Consider the following 24,014-nt stretch of genomic DNA (forward strand, 5'->3'; position numbering starts at 1 on the left):
GAAGCATCTTAGGCTCATTCTGTCTCCTACGCAGCTGGAACAGCTCTGGATTGGTGTTACAAACCAGTGTGCCTGCACCAACTAGGACAGGACCCAAGACATCTGAATCCTTTCCTTTTAGGAGGAATAGGGTAAAATAAAGATAGGGGCAGAAGGGAGGTTGGGACAAGTTAACCACCAGAGGCACAGGTAGAAGGTTCAATAATCAGATACTTACGTCTGTTTTTCTTCACAGTACAAACAGTCTTTTCTTGTCTTCAGCAACATGCAAGTCTTCTCCATAGTTAATTCAAAGTACTATTTTTTGCCTGACTATCTAGAGTTTTCTTCTAGCACATGAAAATTCTTTTCCTTTGACATGGAAACAGCCTGGAAAAAAAGCTGGCTTATGACACTAATGAACCAAGCAGCAGCAAAATTAAGCATCTCTGCAGGATGTGCCCTTTCTTTCTTACCTTCAGGGCAAAACTGGTTCAGAACACTAATCCAAAGTGCCTACCCAAGATATGAATTCTTACTAATATAATTAGGCAGTAAAGCCTGACTAGCTTATTCCCAGCTCTGCTTCTTTTCCAGCTTGCAGTCTAGCTCTATTGGGTTGCTGTAGTCATTAGTGGACAGCAATAATATGACTTAGTTACCAGGTGGGTGATTTTTTTAATATACATATATACTGTAATCACTCACACTCCTAAATTAAACCCTGTTGGACAAGGCAGAAGAAAGCAGCCTGACAATAACATAAGTAAGTTCTTAAGTAGCAAGCCTCTCTATCCTGCATAATTTTGTAGGGTTCATTAGGAAAACAAGGTGCATTATGGAAGTTTTTATCCATATACAGTACACAGGATATATAGAAACAGTATGAATGCCCTTATCAGGTCCATAGGAATTACTCTGCCAAAACACAAAGATGGTCTTCCTATCTCTCCTAATGATAGATGAAATCTGAACTTTCTGAGGAGCGTAACCTCCCCATTATACACACTGTGTGTGTTATTACAAAGGCAGGATGACTTGGTTTTGAACACAGCTATTAATAAGATTATTTTATAATACATAAAAACAAAAAGAAAAGGTCTGTAGTATGTTAGCAATGTCACTTTTCTTTTCAACTCTATGTCCAGTCACCTAAGTACTGCTATCTTCTGCTATTTGATCTAATAAATACAATGCAGCTAATTGTACTTAAAGAACCTGAAGTTTCATTGTCTTTTAGCATGTTCTAGGTTTCATTTTCTCTAACTCTGAAAACTCAAAAGCATTGAGATAGAACACACAATGTTCTCATTTTCTTAACCGCATATTCATTATTTTGCCAAGCTATAGTTCACCTACAACCTTAAACAGTGTACTGGATTCACTGCAACAAATATTTTCAGATACAGAAATGGGCTTTAAAAATTCACAGTTAAGAACTTCCACTTAAAGTGGCTTTAGAAAATTTGGACTGCACTGTGAAACACTGGACATTGTTATGAAAAAATTACCTGTCATTGTGGGAGTATTAGATAGACCTGAACCAAAATCCAACAGTCAAATACAAAATTAAAATACTTTGAATCTTCCTAAGAATTTGCACTCCTTTCATCACTGTATTTCTTCTGAAGTCTGTGAATGAACTTCCAAGTCTGGACTCAGCAATTTATATTTGTGCTAACAGTGCTAATATTTGCAATGGGTTTTTGGAGATAAAGCTAAAAAGACGTCTCATCCCCACTAAATTTTAACAGCATCCTCATACAGTGCTGTACATCTTCCTTAGAGGTTTTCCAAAGCAGAATCCTTTGAAAGATTGAAATTTAGGAAAAGGTATACATTTCTCCATCATTAGTCTCATAAGGATGATGGTACTCCATTGGTCTTCTTAAAAGATTGCTCCAGAGCCAACCCACAGTAAAATAATACAAGTTAGTTCTAAGGTTTCCCTTTTTGTATTGTTCCATACTCTCCAAAGCACAGAGGCAAATCAACACAGTCATTCTGCAGAGTATGATCTGTGTTCACCTAAGAGCTTTCAGGTATTCAAATAACATTAATTATGAATAGTTCCCTTAGCAGTAGACTGCACACAGCACAGCAGCTAGGACCCATGGAGGTTGCCACATCAGTCTGAACTCACAGCTGTAAAGGCAGTTGCAGCATTTGGTGCAATGCAGAACTGTGTTGGGCCAGCCAGGGGGATGTCACTTCTGAGATCATCAACATGAAGCTGTGGAAGCTCAGTGTTAACTCCCTGACATTATCTTCAAGCAAGTTCATTCACTGCTATTCTGTGCAAGTCAGTTACAATCAGTTCTGTATAAACATACCCAACTACACTCTTGAAGCTGGTTTCACCTCCAGACATACAGAAGAATCCAAAGAAACTTTTTCTTTATTGACAAATCTATTTCAATATTTCATATCATTTGGCTTTAAGACATTCACATCCTAAGCTGCTAAACCCATTTTAATTTATTTTTGCACTATGATTTCCAACTACCCATTGTAATGCCTGAGGACATACTGAAATCTCAGAAGATAAGAAGATTTGTCCAGAATATCTGTCTTCTAATAACAGAGTATGTGTGTTCTTTATCACCACTTTTGAGGTGGAAGAGAAATTTTATTTTATTAATAAAATTAATAAATTTTATTTATTTTATTGTGTAAAATAAAGAATTGTTGTTCGTACATAACTTAGGCTAGAGAATAAAGGCTGTTTCTACTGCAGTTAGTATGCAGAACTCCACAATCTGCTGAAGTACTTTGCTGGTTGCACCTCATATGAGTTCTGCTTTCTGGTTGGAATGAATGTATTCTACATATCTTTTACTGGTGACAATCCCACCAAGGGAATAAAAGCTTCTTGCATTTAGTGTTTTCAAAACATCCTTTACTTCTAAGGAGTAGCGGGAAATACAGATCTTTGCAATGCTGCCAAGAAAAACACATCTGAACCAATATCCCTGGATCCTGGCAACCTAACATGCTCACCTGTCTTTTGCAGACAGATCAAGGATGTGATCCAAGCCATCCCTGAATCAAGCAATACTACTTCCTGCAAAAGCAGATTTGTCTTGTTAGTTGTTGCACTAGGCTGCCCAAAGGTACTGGTTCAGCTACACAGTTTTTGACTCAGAACTGACTGTCTTCTATGAACACAGAACACAAGAGGGAGAGACCACATCTATTTGCAAAGAAGTTTAGGCTGAAAAGTAGAAGGCCTTTTCTATCACATAAGTGAGATATTGGAACATCTTATTAAAAGAAATAAGTTTATAAATTCGATTCACCTACAGAAAGGTTTTTTTTAATACAGCTGACTGAACGGACACAAGAATTCAGGGGATAGAGCCATGTTCTTTCAAACAGCCTGAAATTAACAACAGATCTCTGGTCCAACACCCCAGAGGGAAACACAGTGCTCTTGGAAGGCTGACACAAATTCAGATCTGAAATATGAGGCTGAAGTTTAAATATATTCCTTAGGTATGTTACGTTTCTTATCTAATCTTTTTTTTCTCTGGGCTGATATGCTTCTACATGGAATCCCAGAAGATACTCTACTAAAGTCTTGTAAGATCCATAATAATTTCCTTGTCTAGAGTTCTATCAATGAGAGATACATCTTTCTTGCCTGTTATTACATTTTCCACTTATCCTTGCAAACTTGATAATAATTTCCTTCAAAATCGATTCTAAAACTTTTCATACTACATCAGACTAAAAGTCCCAAAGCTTTTAAATGACAATTACTTTCTATTTTGATTTGTATGCTTCATCCTCCTTCATTTATTTAAAAATTACAACAGTAAACCTGTAAGTTCAGAATTCTTGGCTGGATATTTATTTCAAAAATCCCACCTATCATGTTCTATGTGCCCTCCCAGTTGCTGTGTTTAATTTTGAAGAAAGAATCAAGAATTTAAGACCACTTGAAAATTTGTAGAGATGAAGGCCTATGTCTTGCAAATCTATCACCTCACTCAAAAATTTTTTCCAGATATTACATTCTTCTTTTCTTTGCACACATCAGTCATTATTCTAGTGAATTCAAGTACCAATTTTTTCCTTCTCCTGACCAGTGACAGGACACAAGGAAATGGCCTGAATCTGAGTCAGGAGAGATCTAGGTTGCATATCAGGAGAAAGCTTTTCACCCAGGGGGTGGTTGGGCACTCGAACAGGATCCCCAGGGCAGTGGTTACAGCTCCAAGACTGATACTGCCCAAGAAGCATTTGGATAATGCTCACAGGCACATGGTGTGACTCTTAGGGTGTCTTGCATAGGGTCAGGACTCAATGATCCTGATGGGCCCCTTCCAACTCAAGCTTATTCTATGATTCTATGGTTCCATATTTACAATATTTTGGAGACATAGTTGCTGCTTCTCAGACCTTAAAATGACTAGGAAAGAGCTTGCTCTTCATGCTGCCTATTCCAAGGCCTTTGAGAATAATTTTGTCCCTCACCAACTCAGCTGGTCAATAATTCACTGAGCTGTTCTTCCTAACCTCCAAGAAGTACCATCTTCTTTACATGGCCTACCTGAATCAGTGTCTCCAGCTCTAGCTCAGTTACACAAACATGCTCCCGAAGAAAGTCAGCCTTCTCTGACGCGATTGTGTTCTTCTGCTTGCTTTCGAAGGGCTGCTCCAGAGCACGGAAGACAAGTCCTCCCGCCACTAGGTAAACTACCACCACGATAAAGATGGCCACCACTGCTCTCCAATCCATGACTTTCTGCCGGCCTTGAGAAGGGGTTTCCATGGCAGCAACAACAGTGGACCGGGAGGAAATGGAGAATTGTGGAGATGGGTAATGCCTGATAGTTTTGGGCTCAGGCTCACAAGTTGGCACTGCTGAGGGAACAGCCACTGAAACACAAAGCAAAAAACCTTATTCAAACTCAAATCTCTTAGGGTATAACCTCGATTTTCATAAAAACTTTTCTAAATAACATTTTCAAGACTTTTACATAAATCTTGTTCTTCACTTAGATATGGTTCTTCTCATCTAGAAGGTTCCATGTCTGCTTTGGCCACACATACACAAGAGTTTGTTTTGCCCATTACCTCTAGAGCTTTGCCCATTCCCTCTATAACTTCACCCATTACCTCTAGAACTGGACAGGCCAGTTACATGTGCAAAAAGTTTAGAAATATACAGAAAATCACTTATGCAAAATTATGCGAAAATTCTGACCAGCTGGGACATAAATTACACATGGTGGTGTTTGGTGAAGGACCCTGGGAGCGATTTGCGTCCTTAAATCATAATTTTAATAGTATTCATAGTGCTAAGAAATTAACTGTTAATGAACACTGATCACTACCTGACCTGGTATTGAGAGAAACAAAAATGCTTTGCAAACCACAGTGTTATTTGGCTCACTAACATAAACTGTCCCATACTATTTACCTGTATTCACAAAAACATCACTCATGAAAACATCCTTAAGCCCTGGAAGCTTCACAAAGTTTATAATAAATCATGTGTCGGCCAGAGTATACAAGATGTCTGAGGTCAAAGTTACAAGCCAAGTGCAACTGTTGACCTCTCACCTTGGGACTGAGACACTGCATAGCCCAGATGACCTTTACAATACATCAGAGCTAACAAGCCCTGACCTCCAGTTGGACTTAATAGCCTGACTTCTGTGTCAAGCTAACGATGTATGTAAATCAAAGCTGGGTCAAAAATAATTCAGGTGTCTCATCATCACACTTCCCCGCTCCCTGTTGCCAGTGTTACCAATGGCAAGATGAGGCTGGGTTCCTCAGCATTCACTGATATAATGGTACCACATGTAGAATTTGATTATGTTGGATTTCTTTTAAACCAAATTCCTGTGTAATCTTACCATGGTGCAGCTACCACTGGCCTGCAATTTCTTTGAAACCAAATTAATTTTTTGCATACAAGACAGATTACAGTTAAAATACAGCTACTTTAGGTGCATCCTCTGAACATATTCACAATGTGTCTTTGCTGTCTCAGAAATCAAAGCAGAAAGATTTACAACATCCCATCAGAGTGGCATGGCAACCCCATTCTCTAAAATTTAAACATACAACATGATTATACCTTGAGTCTGAAGAGGGTCACAACTCTTTCCCAAAAGAAAACGTTTTATGATACTGAATAATTTCAGAACTGAGGTGTTTAGTACAGTCATATTTTCTACAAGAAATACAACTCTGAAGTATTGCACAGAGGATAGAGCTTACAGCTTATTTGATAATCAATAAACTACAGAAATCTATAGTTGCTTTACACTTACAGTTAATATTTCATTTCATATATTATTTAGAGGTTCCAGATACCAAATAGTTTAGAAAGGATCCTGGATCAGAGCAAAAGCTGTTATGGTTGACTCCTTTTTTTTTGTTTTACAACACCCTGTGACATAGCTGTTCAGTTTGACCATGAAAGGATCTTTATAGTTCCCAGCACTTTTTAACCAGGACAGAATGACATCAAACTTAAATGGATATTTTTTCTTACCTCCAGATATATTTCATGTGACTATTGAGAACTTTAATGTGAATTAAATTAAGAACATTATTGTGACAATAGGAAGAGTGACAGTATTAGAAAGAAGTCATACTTTTTGTAAGATATCAGTACGTTTATTCTCTGTCTCCTGAAAGTATTATTGTAATAAATACACTGAATTTCAGCAGAAAACACCAGAGGAGTATGAAGAAGAAACATAAAACATTGAGGTTTGTATGAAGCACTTAGAATTTCCCTTTCTCTAAAGGCAAGTATCTTAAACCTGAGTCACAACATCTCCTTACTGAATGAAATGTGAGTACTCACAGAAGTGGCTCAGCTGACAACTCAGTGTTTAGCTTCCATAGATTCCATAGGATTCATACAATATGAATTAGTTAGAGCATATAACTACTGTTTATTTTGTAAACCAACATAAAATCTGTGAGCCTGAGGGCTGATTTTTCATGCTTCAGATTACTCAGCATCAGGATCCAAGGCTCACATGGTAAGAAGAGAGCAGAATTCATGAGACAGAATGCTACAATTTTTTGAAACAGGTATCTACCTTACCAAAATTGATACAGTCCAGTGTAGACTGGGTAAGCTTCCCAGTGGAAAACAATGTCTGCCTTTGATATGACAGAAATTAGTCAAGAAGCTGGAAGTCAAGAGCTGGTATCATTAAAACAGTGTTTGCAAGTTTTCTTTTCCTGTCTACTAGTATAAATGTTTTTTTCTTATTCAAATAGTGTTTCTGGCAAAGTGTTAGCAACAGCCCTACAGTAAAATCATGGCCTGTTTGATTCTGTCTTCTATGGAAAATGTGTTGTGCTGATTTAAAAAGGTGGGAAGTTCACAGTAGAGAACATAAAACATTCTTATAAATATTTTGTCACTTAAACATCTTAGTGGATTACTGTGCTCAGCTTGCTTATTTCTTAAAAGAAGAATTGTCTTAGTTTTTCATTTTCTCCTATAACTAATGACTGTCCTAAGTGGATGTAGACCTTGTTGTTGATTGATCCTAAAGTATTTTATATTATATAAATAAATTCACAGGAAGAATGTACTAAAGCAGCTAGTTAAGCAACTGATGTGTAACAGAATGGTCTTCTTACAAAGCCGATGAACAAGGCACAATTGCAGTCAACACTGCAGAGATTTTAAGCAGGAGTTAGGTGTTGGAAGAACAGTGTAGATACTCCATCTAGGAGCTATCCAACTCTTTACAAGACAGTGGGGTCAGTGACTTAAGCACGTGGCAATTCAGAAATCCTTATTTCTGATTGGAACACTGTCTCTGTGAAAATATACTCTCACAATGGTGCTGCCATTTGCCTTTAAACCATGGTTTCATCAATATGCAGAAAGAGAAAGTAGTGCTTACTTTTTCTACAAGTGCCTTGGGAAAGTCCATTTCTGTAAATAAGAGCTACATAAAATTCCAGAAGTTGAACAAGTAGTTTTACTAAAATTAAAGGATGAACTGCATTGGCACTTCAGCAATGTGCAAAGGTATACAGCTTAAAAAAATAAAGGACTGCATAAATTGTTGCATTTGTAGAGATGGCTTAGACCATAGCTTAGGACAAACATAGAGCAAGAGAGAAGAGGACATGTTTACAATAAATGCAGAACAATCCCTACTTCATTTGTTCATGTTTTTTCAAAACAAGCTGCTATCAGAACTTTTATCAGGCTTTTCCCCAAACAGAGCCTCATCCATATTTTTCTTAAATCATGTCAAAGAAGATCTAATCAGTCTCTGAAAGCAATGATAGATATCCATTCACATGCATGCACTATGTTAGCTGACAGCTAACCTTATAGGTACAGGAACCCTCAAAGGGGCACTTAAGTGTTTCAAAACAGGCCTTATCCCAGTAAAAGGATACCAGAGAGCAAAGAAAGGTAAACTCCTGATTTTTTTTATAACCTTCAAAGTGAAACGACTGAAGATATTAATGCTACAAATGAAATTGCAATCTTAGGATCTGTACATTTATTCACATCTGAGATCACTGCATTACCTGGGCTTGTACTGGGGAACATTGCTGCCGCATTTCCAGGTGATGTGCGATGAGATAAAATACCTCAGATTTCTGCTAATATTGATGAGAATTAAAAAGCAAAACATTCACTCATCATCAAGATGATGGGGTAAAGTTTAACTGGTTAAAGCTGTAGGCAATTTCCTCCCATGGCAAGCAGCAGGCCCAGCATGCTGACCAGGCCTAGCCCATAGCAGGGTGTGCTGCCTCCTGGGGCCTGGGTCACGGGCATCACCAGGACATCTCCCAGCCTGGCATGGCCCTCAGACTGCTGCCCGCTCCTGATGGGCCACAGAAGGGGCCAAGGGAAGGGCAGCACATAGTCCAAGGGCAATCAAAAACTTCTGGGCCTTCAGATGTTTGGGAAGGGAATCAGGGGTGTGGGTTATATTCTCCTCTCTTGTTACAGCTGAAGGCAGCAACATGGGAAGAAATGGACACACTGAATCTATGTCTCCATGGCTGGTGTCATCATCAAAATTTTGGGGGTTTTGGCAATGAAACTGTTCTACACAGCCCCAGGCATGCTGGTGTCAGACAGGATTTGTCTTTCTCAGTGGTGGAAGAAAGCCTTTGCTCAGGAATTAGTGAGGCTCCCTGTCAGGACTTTGAACTAGATGTGAGGGGGTAGAGGAGCAATATGAGGGGATGTGAGGGGCAATATAAGGCTTGTCCCTGGCAGATGTGAGAAGACATGAAAATAGAGGGACAAGAGTGCTAACAAGGGCTCTGCAGTGACTCTGAACTGTGCTAGCCATCCTGGACCATAGCTGCAGTCTTAGGGAGATGAGCCAGGGAGTCCTAACAGAAACCACAGGGAAACAGCGGGGAAATGTCTGAAAAGAATAATGGGGTGTTCCTCTAGGAAGGCAGCTTGGAAATCCCCAGGAGCAAGAAATTGGACAAGGAAGGCAAGAGACTGGTATAGCTGAGGCTGGATAGGGAACTGCTGGTCAAGCTAAAGAGACAAATGCACAGAAAGTAGAGACAAGGGCACGTAACCTGGGAAGAGTATAGAGATTAAGGACTGTGGTAAGGAAGGCTAAGGCAGAGCTGAAACTGAACCTCACAAGGGACACCAATAATAACAAGAAGTGCTTCTATTGGTATGTAAACCAGAAAAGGAAAGTTAAATAAGTCCCCTGATAAACAACAGTAGCCCCCTGATAAACACTGGTGAACTGGTAACAACAAATGAGGAGAAGGCCGGGGTACTCAACAACTTTATTGTACTCAGTCTTCAGTGACAGCCTGTGTTCAACTGACTTTCGGCTATGAAAATATCAAAATGTGGCTTCGCTACAGTGACCTGTATCCTGGCAACTATCTTACTCAATATGCTAAGAACATATGAGATACAAAGAAACCTGGTTTTGGAGGAGAATTTTTAAATGGTTTAAACCAAATAATTTATTTTTTTAAATAAACATGCCCTCTCTATGTTACTGCTGTCACAATTTCTATTGTGAAAAAATGTATGGTTTAATAGGGTGTTATTTAGTACTTTATTTTCTTCCACATTCCTGTGTTACACAGGTACACAGCAATGTATGTACATTTTAATGAGAGAATAATAGACACATCTAATAAAAATGCTGCATTCACAGAATTCAACACAGAATTACATAGAGGCTATATGCACGTACACATTCACAAACTCAGCAACAGGCTTTAAATTTGAAACATGAGTTGATCAAAAATGAAACTGGACATTTAATCTCTCATTTTAGTGATGTCATTGAAAGAAGGAAACAAAATACTTTCAGCTGAAGTAAAAAGGTTTGCTGATGCTTGTCTAAAGGTTCATACCAATATTTTTTTCCCAAAATCCTCATACAGGAGGATACAACAGGAGGTTTCTTTAAAGTAAAGAATTTATGCATTCTTCAGACATGTTCATAGTCAAACATCTGAATTGTCCCATGAAACCTTTTTTATGTTTACAATAATCTAGAAATTTAGTTAGAACTATAAAGTAATCTCATCATGTAGTCCAGTTTCACTGAGAAAATTCATGAGCAAATAGTCTTCCCTACAGCTTTTATAAGATCCTACATTGGGTTATTGGCACTTCTACATCCTTCCTGTAGCACTATTTAATAAGCCAGCATTCCTTCATGAACTAATATAGAAATACAATTTTTTTGTCAAGTGTATGAAGTTGCAGGACAGAGCTCTCATGCACCAAAGCTCAGAAATATCTGTGAGGTGTTAACAAAGTCCACTACAGCTTCCCTGAACTGACCACTAAGAGTAGGTGGATTCACCTTCTTTAGAATGGATCATAAAGGATTGGGGGATGAAGAGACTTCACTGGCCATAATTGTTTTAAAGTCATTCATTTCTATTTAACTGGACAGTTTCTTTTCCTTCTTTGAAATAGCCACATACTGAATTTAACATTAAAAGGCTTCCTGATTGAACAATATAGAAAGGCAAGGAAATGAGCAGCCCACCAATGGATAAAACATTAATCTTTCATTCCAAGGCTCTTGCTCATCTCCAAACAGAAGTTCCTGGGGGATATGGGTATCTAGCGTTTGCTTCCAGCCTCAGATCTTTCCCACAGACTCTGCAGGCTCTTTCAGGTAAGGGCTGTTGGAGTTAGACTAGCAGGGCTGTGCCTGGAAGTCATAGCAAGTATAAGAGGTATATTAGAGAAACAGTGGAGACAATTCGTGTATTAAGCTATCACCTATATGAACGTCTCAAGAATATGTCACAAACAGAAAATGCATGCCTAACAAAAAATGCATGGTCTCACAGGAAGCAGGTGAAAGTGGTGAAACACTGAAGTTTCTGGCCATGTGTTACCAAAAATCATGATACCGTCAAAATTTTATGTTTTGAAGATATAGCAAATAATTTCCACTACCTGATTTACTTGTTATTCTACTCCCCCTCATCCCCCATTCATCTCTTTCTGTTGTGGTTTTTATCAGGTTTTGTAGAGAGCATCCATTTAACCAGCACAATCAATGCTGAATTTTTATAACTGGGCATTCAAAAAATCTGACACTGGTTTAGAAAGTCTGGCTTTTAGAACAAAAGTCCCAGTAGACAATTGTCATGTTTGCCTTTGTGTATGTGCAGCATCTTTGCATGATGTGGGCTAATTAACAGGTGACATTACAGCTGTGATCAAAAAATGGGAGAAAAATCCTGCCTGCAGGCTATGATTACATATGGGGCAGAACACCAGCATCCCTGTGGCAGTTGTTCTGGATTGAAGAATAAGAATAATAAGAATTGCTGTCTGGGGACCACAGGATTCATACAGTCATAGATCAAGAAAGCTGTTATCAGTGCTGACATGTTTTACACCAGTTTGGCCCTGGTCCTTCTGCCTGTCCCCAAGGCACAGAAATTGAGCAGTGAAAGTCATCACAAGCTTGCCACAAAAGGGGAATTTCACCCTACTGCTTCTACAGCATTTTGCTGAGAACTGTCACTGAAGTGAGAAGCATTACTATTGCATTTACTATTCCTGAAAGCAAAGCTTGACATATTGTTTGTTAGGAAAACACAGAGTGCCTCTGAGCATAGAGCTTTTCTCTGCAGCAGCACCCCCTGGGTTAAATCTAACACTGTTTTCCCTGAAGAGGATTCTCTAATGCAGCATTAGTGCTGCTGACTTCAGCAACATCTCAGCCGTCTGCTGCAAATGCAGTCATCAGCACCAAGGCATTCCATGGAGTATGAGAGACAGGTAAAGGCAGAAAGGATAATACACATTAAACAAAATAGATTGGATGTGCTGTTAGAAGAAAAGCCCTCCCAGCTGCCCCTTTCTCTGCGTGGTGAGAAAGGAGCAGTATGTTAGGTTACAAATCTGCATAAGGAATAAAGGCACTGTTTGCTTCCTATTACAGGGTAATGTTAGTGAAATAGAGTAAAAGTTCATAATACTGAGTTGTCTCTGTTGGTGGGGAGAGAAATGCCAGCAATATGTATCAGAGAGAATTATATCTGACCACTGTTTTGCCATCCCTGGCAGCAGCTTTGGAAAGTATGTCATACCAAAAGGGTTTTGCAATTTCTGCACCATTTGTCATATATTCCCATCTAGTGCTCAAAATAATGATTCTCAGTAAGCTTCCAAAAAAATCTACATAATTCTGCTGCATCAGTTATAATTGAAACATAGTAATTAATAGCTCTTGGAATACCCCAGCTATTTTATTAATCTGGAACACAGTTGTTATGAGAAAACAAAAAGGCACTGTTTTATAATGTTTTTCATTCTTTTTCATTAGAAAACTATAGTTTAGGCAAAAATAAAAAATCTTAAACAGCCTAAATTGGAACATGTTAGAAATAAAGAAATCAGTGTGGTTTGAGTTAAGGTGTCTCTTTAGAAAGGGCTTTCCAAAGATGAGAGTCTTCACATAGTGGTTGAAATCATCAGAACTGAGGAGAACCTAAGCCTCTTGTCTCTTGCCAAAGAGCTTCTTTAGTGTTAGACAAGAACTTGGTTAGGCAGTAATTGCAATTCATTTTACCTTCCATTGAAGCTGAGCCCACCAGGGAAGCTGGTAGCACTTCTGTGAAAGCATACTTTAGAAAAGGAAAATATTGTGCAGACTTTGAAGAATGAGGAAAAAGTGTGAGAAAGAACCTAAAAACACCAAGGTCAGTGTAGGAGAAAGAGGCACTCCAGGAGCTGTAGGAGATAGTCTCCTGCAGCCTGTGAGTTTTGGAAGAGATCATAATGGATTTAGTATTTCACTGGAGTTCATGGAAAGTATCACACCAGAGCAGATATTCACACTGCAGCACGTGAAGGATCCCAATCCAGGGCAGGTTGATATTTCCTGAAGTGCTACTACCTGTGGAGAGACCATGCTGCTGGTTTATCCTGAAGGATGGCAGCCTATGGTATGGACTCATGCAGGAGCAAGGAAATTATTTAAGGAGAAAGGTGAAGTCTAGAGGAGCTAGACCCACCAAAAATCCCCACTCCCTATCCCCTTGCGCCATGTGAGGTGGGGAAAAAGAAGAGTCAGGAATGAAGCAATAAAGTTTCTAGGAAAAAGTAAAGCAGGTGAAGGTATTTTAACCTTCATCTTTATTTCTTACTACCCAAATCTATTTTAATTAGCTATAAAGCAAATACATTTTCCCCAAGTCAAGTCTCATTTGCCTGTGATGGCAATCTCTAACTGGTCACCCTGGATTTATCTCAACCCACAAATTTTTCCAGTCTTATTTTCTCCCCCTCTCCTGTTGAGGAGGAGGAGTGAGTGTGGCTGGTTGGGAATTTGGTAGCCAGCCAAGGTCAACCCATTACAGAGAGTTTGCACCGGTGCAGTAAAGATGAGGACACAACTCAGACTGTATTGTTCAGCAACACTTTTCCTCTGAGACTCACCGGTTACTTGCATATTGATTTGGTGAAAAAGTCATCAGCCCAAGAGCTAATATCAATGTATAGATCAGGATTTAAACTACAATGATGAACAGCAGTTAGCTACAGAAGCAGCAAACATCCTTCCAACAATAATGCATTTTTGTTACTCTCTACTTGAGCTGGGTCAATTTGGAACAAAAACATTTGTCTTGTTGTGTGGGTTTGATTTTTTTCACTTTTTATCACCTTTCATTCTAATTTTCCCTTCTCAAACATAACTATTTTATTTCGCTCACTTTCTACACACATTTAAGAAAAATGGATACCAGCAGGATACATTTTAACATAAAGCTAAATGTCAAATTGATTAAATATTTCATGCTGGCAGGAAGTGCATGCATATGTAACCAATGAAGTATCAATACAACATGATGTCCCTGACAATTCTAAAATAGTATAAGAAAACCTCAGTGTTCTTTTAGATGCTAAATGGCTTGAAATTGGGTGCTGGGTAAACTTGACAGGTGGGATTACTTATTAATCTAGGTGTAATCAATTTAACGAGTATGCAAAAGATTAAAAAGTCTATGTAATTATCATTCCCCTGAGCTATGCCATGTCCCTCTGCATTGTGAGGCTGTTGTAAAACTCTCTGCTATTCTATAATTTAGCAATTCTGAACCTACCATCTCTACAGAGATAGAATAATGTATGTATCAGCAAATTTAATTTTAGTCAAGAAAGCATAGTGAGAGAGGAGGGTCTGAATACCATTTTCATGCCTATTCTATTTCTGAAAGACAGTTCCATTTCTAATTGTGAATGTTTTAAAGCACAGAAGAATGGCAGTTCAAGCATCTCACAGGAGCTTTCAAAGCAGGGAAAGGGAAAACTCACAATGGTGGCCTAGGAAATAAGAAGTCTGAAGGGCTAAAATCTAAGTGTCCTTAACCACATAAACCCCAGAAAATCTCACTATGCCAATAAGTTTGTTCCTAAATTAGTTTTTGTATGTGTCCTTATTAATAGTCAACACAGTCATCTTTCAACATCCCACATCAATTTCCATTGCAGCTTCCAAAGTATTTGCTTAATATAAATGAAAACACTGTTTAGATTATATGTAAAAAGTTAAGTGTAATCTCACACGTGAAAATAAGACAATGAGTAACTAAAAAGAGTGATGAATTCTTTCCTAGATCTCTTAAGAATAGCACAGAAAATAACTGATTAATCTGTACCAAGAAGCAGGGGAATATATATTAGGAAAAAGTCTATCTACGAGGAGAGCTAAGCACGGGAACAGCCTTCAATATATTGAAATGTCTTTTATTGGAAGTATCTAAGAACAGAGCATAAAATCACCTGCCAGAAATTGTCAGAGTTATCCATGTCCTGCATATCCCTGTGAATCCAAGAAGAAAAGCTACCAATGACGGGTAGCAGAAAAAAAAACAGCCTAATGTTGTATTCAACATCCAAAATCTGTAAAATAGGAAGTTATGAAATGTTAAAGGTATATTAAAAAAAAAATCTAAAAATCATTCATCTTGACAATCTAGTCTCAACTCCTATCAGGAAAATGCTCTTGAAATCCTTTTCCTCCCCTTCAATGTAAGACAGTCAATCACACCTCAACATTTCTATCAGTTGTGCCAAATCTCATAGCATTTCACAAATAATAGATAAACCCCTGTGACACTGAAAAGAAACAACACTGTATGTGTTCATACTTTGTCTCATGTAAACACTGCCATAGAGAACTTAGCAAATTAATTTAATTCAAGAGTAATTTCCATAGTTGATTAAACAAGGTTTTTGTCATGTGCATGAAGGAAATATAATTTTTCATCAATGTAAATTTTCAGCTTCTTTTGCTCTTTTCCACTATGTATTACAGAATGCCATTCTATCTGTTAAAAAATTAATAGACAGCCATAAATCAGATTCCTTTCTTTTGTTGGTTATAAAGAAAAAATATGATAACCACATATAAGCCACCCTAGATGTTTATTTACAAGAACTTCCAGATTCTGGGCCAGCCTCTCTTCTGTCAGAACTGCAGTCTGAGCGTACTCATGAACTTAAAACAGACTGTCCAAGAGTTACTCTCTTGCAAACACAGCCTTAGAGCTCCTGCTACTGAGGCTATGCAAATGTCAGGGAAACAACAGGAAGCCCAAGGCTGGCTTGAGCAGGTATCTGCCAGGACTTATCCACTGACATCAAAAAAATCTCTGCAAAAGTCATGGTCATGGGATGCTGGCATACTTTCCCCTCCCTCCTCCCTCTCCCAGGCACTGCGCTATTCTAATGCATACGTGACAGCTCACTGGTCAAAAGAATGGATGTGCTAAGGCAGGACATGAACTCCAGGAATAGCTGAAAGCATCAGGGTTTTTTTCTAGTTTGGCTTCAGGACAGCAGTCCTCAGGGAGGGTCCTAGCTAACACTGGCATTCGCATGAAGATGCACTGCTGCTGACACCATTTGTAGCACTACTTACAGAGCTGCCAAGTCCAGACGAATACTTGATAGAGGTTTGTCTTCTGCTGGAGTGAGATTGTACACTCACTGCTGGAGGGCAGTTTGGATTTTGTTTCCCTTGCTTTGCCTTCTCTCTCTCCCTGCCCTCCTCCAAATCCATCCATCTGCTCTTGTCCCTCACTTCTTTCCAATCGTGCTGGCAGCATGAGAGGTAGCACACCCCTAACTCCCTGTTCAGTTCCTTTTCGCAGCACTACCCTTCCCAGAGACCCGATACCTGAGCCCATGTTTATGTGTGACAGGGCTCATCAATGAACTCCAGGAGAATGAAAAATTGAGCAGAAGAGCACTACAGTGAGGAGCAGGAAGAACTGAGGGGAGATTAAAAGTGATTGACAGGGGCGAGTCCCAAATATGGAATCCTCCTGCTTCAAGATTGGTGACTGTGTTTGTTCCAACACACTCATTGGCAGCAGAGCTATCATCAGCTTTATGAGGCTATTTATAGAGAAACTGAATACAGAGAAACCCATGAAAAATTCTCACCTTTCATTTCCTGAAATAAGGCTAAAACCTATAGATCATGCTAAAACATGTTTCCCTAGCAATAGATTAGTAATTCTTGCTCCTGCTAAAATTGAGAGTTCATGCAGGTCTCTGCTCTGCCAAATCAGAAGCAAATGCTTTTGGCTCAAGATCTTGAGGTGTAGAGATGAAAAAGAGTTCCTGTCAGAAGAATTGACCATACCATTGTATTTCCTCATTAGGTAACACATAGAAAAACTGATTTTTTTTTTGTCAGTATGGTACAAGCACCAAGGAATAAACATCTGCTCTCTGGTTCTCTGCAGATTTCACCCTTCAGTGAACAACAGACAGGTTGAAGTGATGCTGCTATTTAGCCATAATCTTCTTTTCACAGACTAAACCAAAAATACTCATTACATCATTATATGCTTTGTATGAAACAAGTTGTTTAGTTTTCCTCAATAGGAAGTGTCCCAGGATTCCACCAACATTTAGGAAGAGTCTGAATCTCCCACCACAGGTTTTCAGTGTGCTCCCCTTCAAAGCACTCACAGGATGATGTAGGGTCAGGCCTTAACTTATGCTGGGATCTTCCAAATACCCTATCTCACAGATTCAGAAAAGAAATTCAGCCAATGGTCTCATGGCCAGATCAGATAGTCAAGGAAACCTAAGTCTTGGAATTTAGCATAAGAAGGCCTGTGTGCAAGGGGAAGGACATTCTTATTTAAAGAAACCTAGTGGCAAAACAATCAAGTGGAAGAGATAACAAAGCAAAGATGCATGCTGGCCTTCCTAGAAGGAAGCTATCTAGTCTACATTTGAAAAATGATTGACGTTGGCTGTCTGCCAGAGGTACAGCCTTACAGTAGAGTGAAGGAATTTTTTGATCATTTCAGTCATGAGAAGGGGACTTGAGCAGCACTGCTGACTGAACATCAGGCCAGTGGTGTCTCCCCCAATCTGACTACTGATTAGGTACTGATTAGGGTCTATAGAAAATACTTCAAGCAAATCTCATTAGTTATTTAACATTTCAATTAAGTGATACTTTCTCAAATTTTCTGTGCAACTCAATAAAAGTGGATTTTTCCATGTGGCAATGGTCAGAAATCTTATAAGAAGTATATTGCTTGGGCTGTTTTTTAGTTCACTGAAGCTATACTATTTGCATAACCTGAGGATTCAATCTATACAGTTGTCTTGAGTTCTTATACACATTAATACCCTTAGTTAAAGTGAATGAAAGTTTCCCAATATTTTAAAACCTATTCTGGAGCAGGGTGAAGAATACATATAAGAGAGGTAGGACAAAATTAATATGTGCAGGAAAGGTTTTTCACTAGGAAGAGAAAGTTGCTGTTTGAAACACATTTATTCAACACAGGCATTTTTATACTCTTATTCTAAATTCTTTATAATATACACATTTTTATTTTACACTTCCAGTGTGTAAGTAATCAGAAACACCTGTGTCTCATTTCTCTGCTTGGCTGTAACTTGGAATACATCCCATTAATCTGTCAATACTGATGTGGTCAAACCAATCAGTGAAGCCTAGAGAGATTCTGCTGACCCTAAACCAGATGTTTGCTGAAAATTCTCCTGGCTCAAATAACCATATTTGACTATAGCTCCCTTAACCATAGCAGGTCCTTAGAAAATTAGAATTTCAGCTACCTACTTATATTTGGCTGTTTTATTTTCCAATTAAGTCACACTCAAACGGTGTCATTCAGTTGCACATCCTACTACTAAGTGAGAGGTTATGGGATAACCTAACTGGCCTTAAGCTGTGCCTCAGAAGGGCAGAAGTCTCCCTTAGGTCTATTATCACATATACCAGGCCTATAGAAATATCTCAGCTAACTTAAATCCCCTTAAATGTCAGCAGATGCCTATTTTTAGAAAACTGAATCAACAAAAAACATCTGGTAGCAATGAGAAATTCAGGTCACAAAGTTACATGTCAGTATATCACTGTAACCCTATAAACAAACTCTATTTCCTATGAAGACAAATTAGGCTGTAGGACCATGAAGAGGTGACTGGGGTTGTTTCTGTAGTTGTCACAATTGCTGCTACTCCAGGCCTCTCTGCCCAATGCTTTCTTGTGCAATCCAAACTTAGCAATGTTAACATTTAAGTAATCAGTGATAGACCTGGGTTAACCTAGAATAACATCTTTGAGATGTTCCTGTTGCTTCCTGCATTTCAGCTGGGAGCTTCTGCAGTACCATTTCTTTCATAACTCTTTCATCAATGAAGTCTTTTTACACACAGTAGCTGGTGACTGATTTTTGTTTCTCTAAGATGAAAAGCTGAAATTTGAGAGGTTAAAAGCCATGGACAAGCTGTCAGTATGTATTTTCTGGTTTCAAATCATGCTAATATTATTATATTACAGTATCAAGTAAGAAATAATCCAAACACCCTTCAACAACATATCACTGAATCCTCAAAAACTCAGTGGCACAAGTTTAAGGTGCCAAAATCCAAAATCCTCATCCAGTAAAGTCAGTGGCATGTTGTCTTTTTCTTCCTAGGGAAGAAAAGATGAGTCAGTCCTGATGAGATATGAACATATGGTTCTAATAAACCTAGGTACTCAAAGCCTGGTGCTTAAAGAGCTGTGATGATCCTGTAGGACAGTGATACCATAATAACTTGTACTGCTTTCTAAGATTTTTTAGGGTGTTGTTTTTTGTAATCCATTTCTAATAAAACAGTCTATTTTCTTCAGTGAAACATCACACAGTCATGCATAATACACAGACTACCAGAAAAAGAACTAAAGCAATTTAAAGATCTATTAAATGCATCCATTTGGGGAAAAAAATAGAGAAACAAATGGAAGAAACATTGTGTGTTTCTCCAATGAAAGACTAGTCAAATAAACAGATCATCATCTATGACAGATACTTAATTCATGAGATAAAAATATTTTGTAATATGTCCATGAGATTATTTATAATGTGATTTATTTTTGTTCACAGAGGAAGACCTTGATACATGCCTGAGGCACCAATAGAGAATACAAAGATATTTCAGGGATTTTTAAAATATGAACTATAATACATGCTTACTTCTAAAAGTCAGAAATAACACAATGTGCTTGATAACAGTGAATTCTAGCTGAAGGCAGCCAAACTCATCTTTATGTCCTTTTTTATTATGTCTCTTTATTTTCTTTTCACAGTATTTTCAGCCTTACCACAGGTACACTCTGTTCATTCTGCAGTTTTTGCACTTCTGTCAGTAGATCTTATCTGGTCACACTTTCGACCCACTCTTTCATAATCCATATTTCCTGAAGCAATTTATTATGTCTCTCTTTGTTAGGTCTTTATTTCTTTTAAAATGTCTTCTAAAATTTCAAATAGCAAACACTCACAAAATGCAAAACCTAAGTATGTCTGGATTTCAAAAAAGAAATTGAACCACATCCAGATCTTGCAACTGATTACTACTCTTATTCAGGACTCCAGGTCCGAAGTGCAACATGTTTCAAGTCCCTTCATATATGGTATATCTCACACCTCTTGTCACAATTCCAGCTTCCAGCAGGATGTTCCCTTTCCATTTTAAAATCAGAAAAATAAAATTAATCCAGGCTTGGGCATTCTTTTCCACCTTTTTATTCCCTCATACAGGTTTTGATAACAGATTCTATCACCCTACTAGCTTTTATATCAACTTCCAACACCATGATATACCCACATTGAAATTTCTACCCTAACCTCAAAATTGCACCAATGTTCTCCTATGCTCATATTTTAGGACAACTGGATAATACATAGTAACACATGTACTTGAGACATTTTGCCAACAGCAAGATCTGTAATAGCATGAGAATTGTGTTAGCAATTACAGAAAAAGATGAAATCTGAATTCTTGGTTTCAATATTCCCAAACCAGGAAAACAGTCCCTAAATTCTGTGATGTGGTAAGAGATTCATAGTTCAATTTTGAAATAACAAAAGTAAACAAATGTATATTTTTGTTTAAATATTCTGTGTTGATATTTGTGTGTGAGAAAAGCAGCCCAGAAAGTATGTTTTGAGAATAATAGTGGTCCATGGACTAAAAAGGATTGGTACTACCACCCTGAAGTACAAGGGTGTAGCACATCTGCTGTTCTCACTTGTTGTTTTATCTTATTCAGGTAAGCAGTGAGAACTGCATGGCACATCTTTTATGAAAGTCAGCAGGTTCATCTTAGAGCATGTTTCCCATTACATTATAGACAAATAACAGAAGTATTGAATCAAGGGTCTAAAAGTATCAAAGGGTTATGGCCTAAGCTAGGGGATGGAATTGCTAGAATTTAGCAAGGACTATAGAAGCAATGTAGAAGAGTTAATTACTAGCAGATAGAACTAGTTGGAGCTAAGACTATATATCTTTTGCTTTGCTTTGTTGTGTCAGGATGGGGAGGATAAGGTACTGTAAAGATGAAGAAACCATAACTACACCTGAGCCCCAAAACCAGCCAGAACTAGGTTGGGGGGTTTGAATTGTGGCCAAGGGACCAGAAAGCCTGCCAATAAGATAAAGGTGAAAAGCTTGCCATGAGGAAGACTGACTTCATCTTAGGAGACCACTGACCCATTTTGAAACTCACTGACTCATTTGGAGAAAGAAACTGCACAGACGTGAAAGGACTTTAAACTCATTTTAATAAGAAGCAGGGGTAGGTGGGGATAGGTAATGCATATGTATAGATGCAATGAATAATTATATAAATATGTAAGTTTTTTAGATAAAAGAGGACAAGAGTCCCGTGGATTTTGCACATGCCTGTGTGAGATTCCTCCTCGGTGTGCCCGGTGTTATAATAAACATACTCTCTCTAAGTAGTTAGAGGGGTTTTTGTCTCAGTATATGTGTATCAGTATAACCAATGTCTCAGGAACTGAGATATAAAAACCTCTATTTGACAAAGGCAAGGTCCCAGGATGTTTCTAACTCCTACAGAAAACAAAGACCAGATATATTCCTATGAAAAAGGTACTTTAAAAGGTACTCTTTAGCCTTTTGCTAAATGTCACATAAAACTTCTATATAAAAACAGACAACTGTTCAGAATTCATATTGTCTGCTTCAGCCTTTGTTATTACACTGAGGTTATTATAAAATAAAGGTTAGGCGCTTGCATCACACCGAGCTTTTTAATACCCTACCTTGAATACTAGTGTGTTGCTTATCCCTTTCTTATATCAGCCTCCTCATTTTCTCCTTCCCCTTTCACTCCAGGTGTTTACCCTATTTAGAGCACAAAATCTAAGGCCTCTGTTTTGCCAGTAATTCCAGGCACTCCCTTACTCCTAGGTCAGTAAAGCCTGAGGCAACAGCACAGTTCTTTTAAAATGAAGAATTTCATTTTGCTCACACTGAAGTGAGTCCTAGCTCTGGATTAAATAAAGGGGGTAAGAATTAACCTGTATCGCCATCTATATGCACTCTTCTGTCTGAAGCTGATATAGTCCACACACTAGCTACATAAATCCACATAAATGCCAAAAGCTGAACCAAAACCATCCCAATTACAACTGGTATCATATATCTTCATCCCAAGAGCAAACTCCATCATTTCAGGTAGCATCAGTTTTTTCAAGAGTTTCCCAAGGGACTTTTCTGTCCGAAAGCCATTAACAGATTACTCTTGTACACACACGGCAAAAAAGAGCATTGGTATTCTTCACTGAAATCATAATCCTGTCCTAACCTCACACTGATGACAATTCTATTGCTCTTCCTATCTTAGAATTACAGCTTCCTATTGCCTTTGATTTTTTTCATTCCCTTTTCCTCGCACTACAGATGACATCTTAATGATAGTCCACCTTCCATCTTTCTTACCTTGACTAGAGTGCAGTCTTCCTTCACTACTCTAAGAAAGCTGCTGTCAGGTCTTTTGCTCTTTCACTTCCCTACTACTAATTCTACTACTTTTCTGAATCCTTCATTTTACTATTACCAGGGCATCTTAAAGACAACAATAACAAAACTAATAGTCATCTGCAGTCTTTCTTTCTCTCCTAAATCAATTGTATCTATCTCTTACCACACTGGCATCCACAGTACTCATCTGTCTTCTCCGCAGGCTCCACATTGCCTTTAGTAAAGTTCTGATTTTTTCATTCTCTTCTATTTGTTTTACAAACTCTTCAAATTTTACACCTTACTGTATTTGGCACTATTGTGTCTACACCATGCACTTCCAGAAGTGTCCTCTTGTTTGTCCAATTTATTTCCTCCTTCAGATATCTCATTGAAACTCCCCTGCAGTGTTCTACAATCCATACTTACCAGGCACAGCAGAGTCCCAGTCTATCAGACGGGTGTGTAAGTAGCCAATATGACTTTTTGACAGAATTAGCACAGGGTCAGTAGCCTCTGACCATGGATCATTGGCAGGGATCAGACCTACTTTTTCACATATTACAGCTTCCCAGAACAGTCTTCATCTACTGAGCTAGTAACAACGAACTTGATAGTGCAGAAAGATATTGTCTAACTCACAGCTGCATTCCACTCCTTTTTACATGTCTTCTTGGAAAGAGAGGACAGAAATTAACACCTTTATTCTACTCCTCTATGTCTTTCTAATCAAGTTTACCTTGTGCATTGGTCTCTTCAAACAAAAGAATAGAAAAAGCAGGTACTGCAGCAGTTAGTAACACTTCACCAACAGCATCAATTTACTTTGTACTGAGAACTGATGTTGAAGATTTTTCAAACAGTCATCAAGGGATGGTCCAATCCTGACATCTGTATGAAGGCATTTGAGACTCAGTTCATTGTCCCACACACATGTATCCAGTGCTGCTTGAGGTGTCTCAGGTGAAGTGAGAAATCCCAAAGCTGGTGACAAAGGATCTATGGAAGATTTGAGCCTCTCTGAAGCAGCAGCTGGGCAATATCTAAGGTGTTTAGATATTTCTAATGGGAAACTCAATTGTCTGTTAAGAAGCTTAAGTGATACTAGTTTCCTCTAGTTGCAAAGTGCAGAGACAACCTTATTTCTTAATTGACGTGATCTGTGAACGATGACAGGCTGTTTTGCTCCCTCCTAATTGTTTTAGCATTTAATTGCAATGCATAAGCT

At 38.4% G+C, this 24,014-nt stretch overlaps 1 protein-coding gene across 1 annotated transcript in view; it reads right to left on the reverse strand.

The window, feature by feature from the left end:
• KCNK10 (potassium two pore domain channel subfamily K member 10) overlaps window positions 1-24,014 on the reverse strand; it is a 55,973-nt gene that overhangs the window by 26,590 nt on the left and 5,369 nt on the right. The window contains exon 3 of the mRNA XM_015629582.3: window positions 4,535-4,863. Within this exon, the coding sequence (XP_015485068.1) occupies window positions 4,535-4,863 (329 nt within the window). The remainder of the gene's footprint in view (window positions 1-4,534; window positions 4,864-24,014) is intronic.

This window comes from Parus major, chromosome 5 (genome assembly GCF_001522545.3).
Source record: "Parus major isolate Abel chromosome 5, Parus_major1.1, whole genome shotgun sequence".
NCBI lineage: Eukaryota > Metazoa > Chordata > Aves > Passeriformes > Paridae > Parus > Parus major.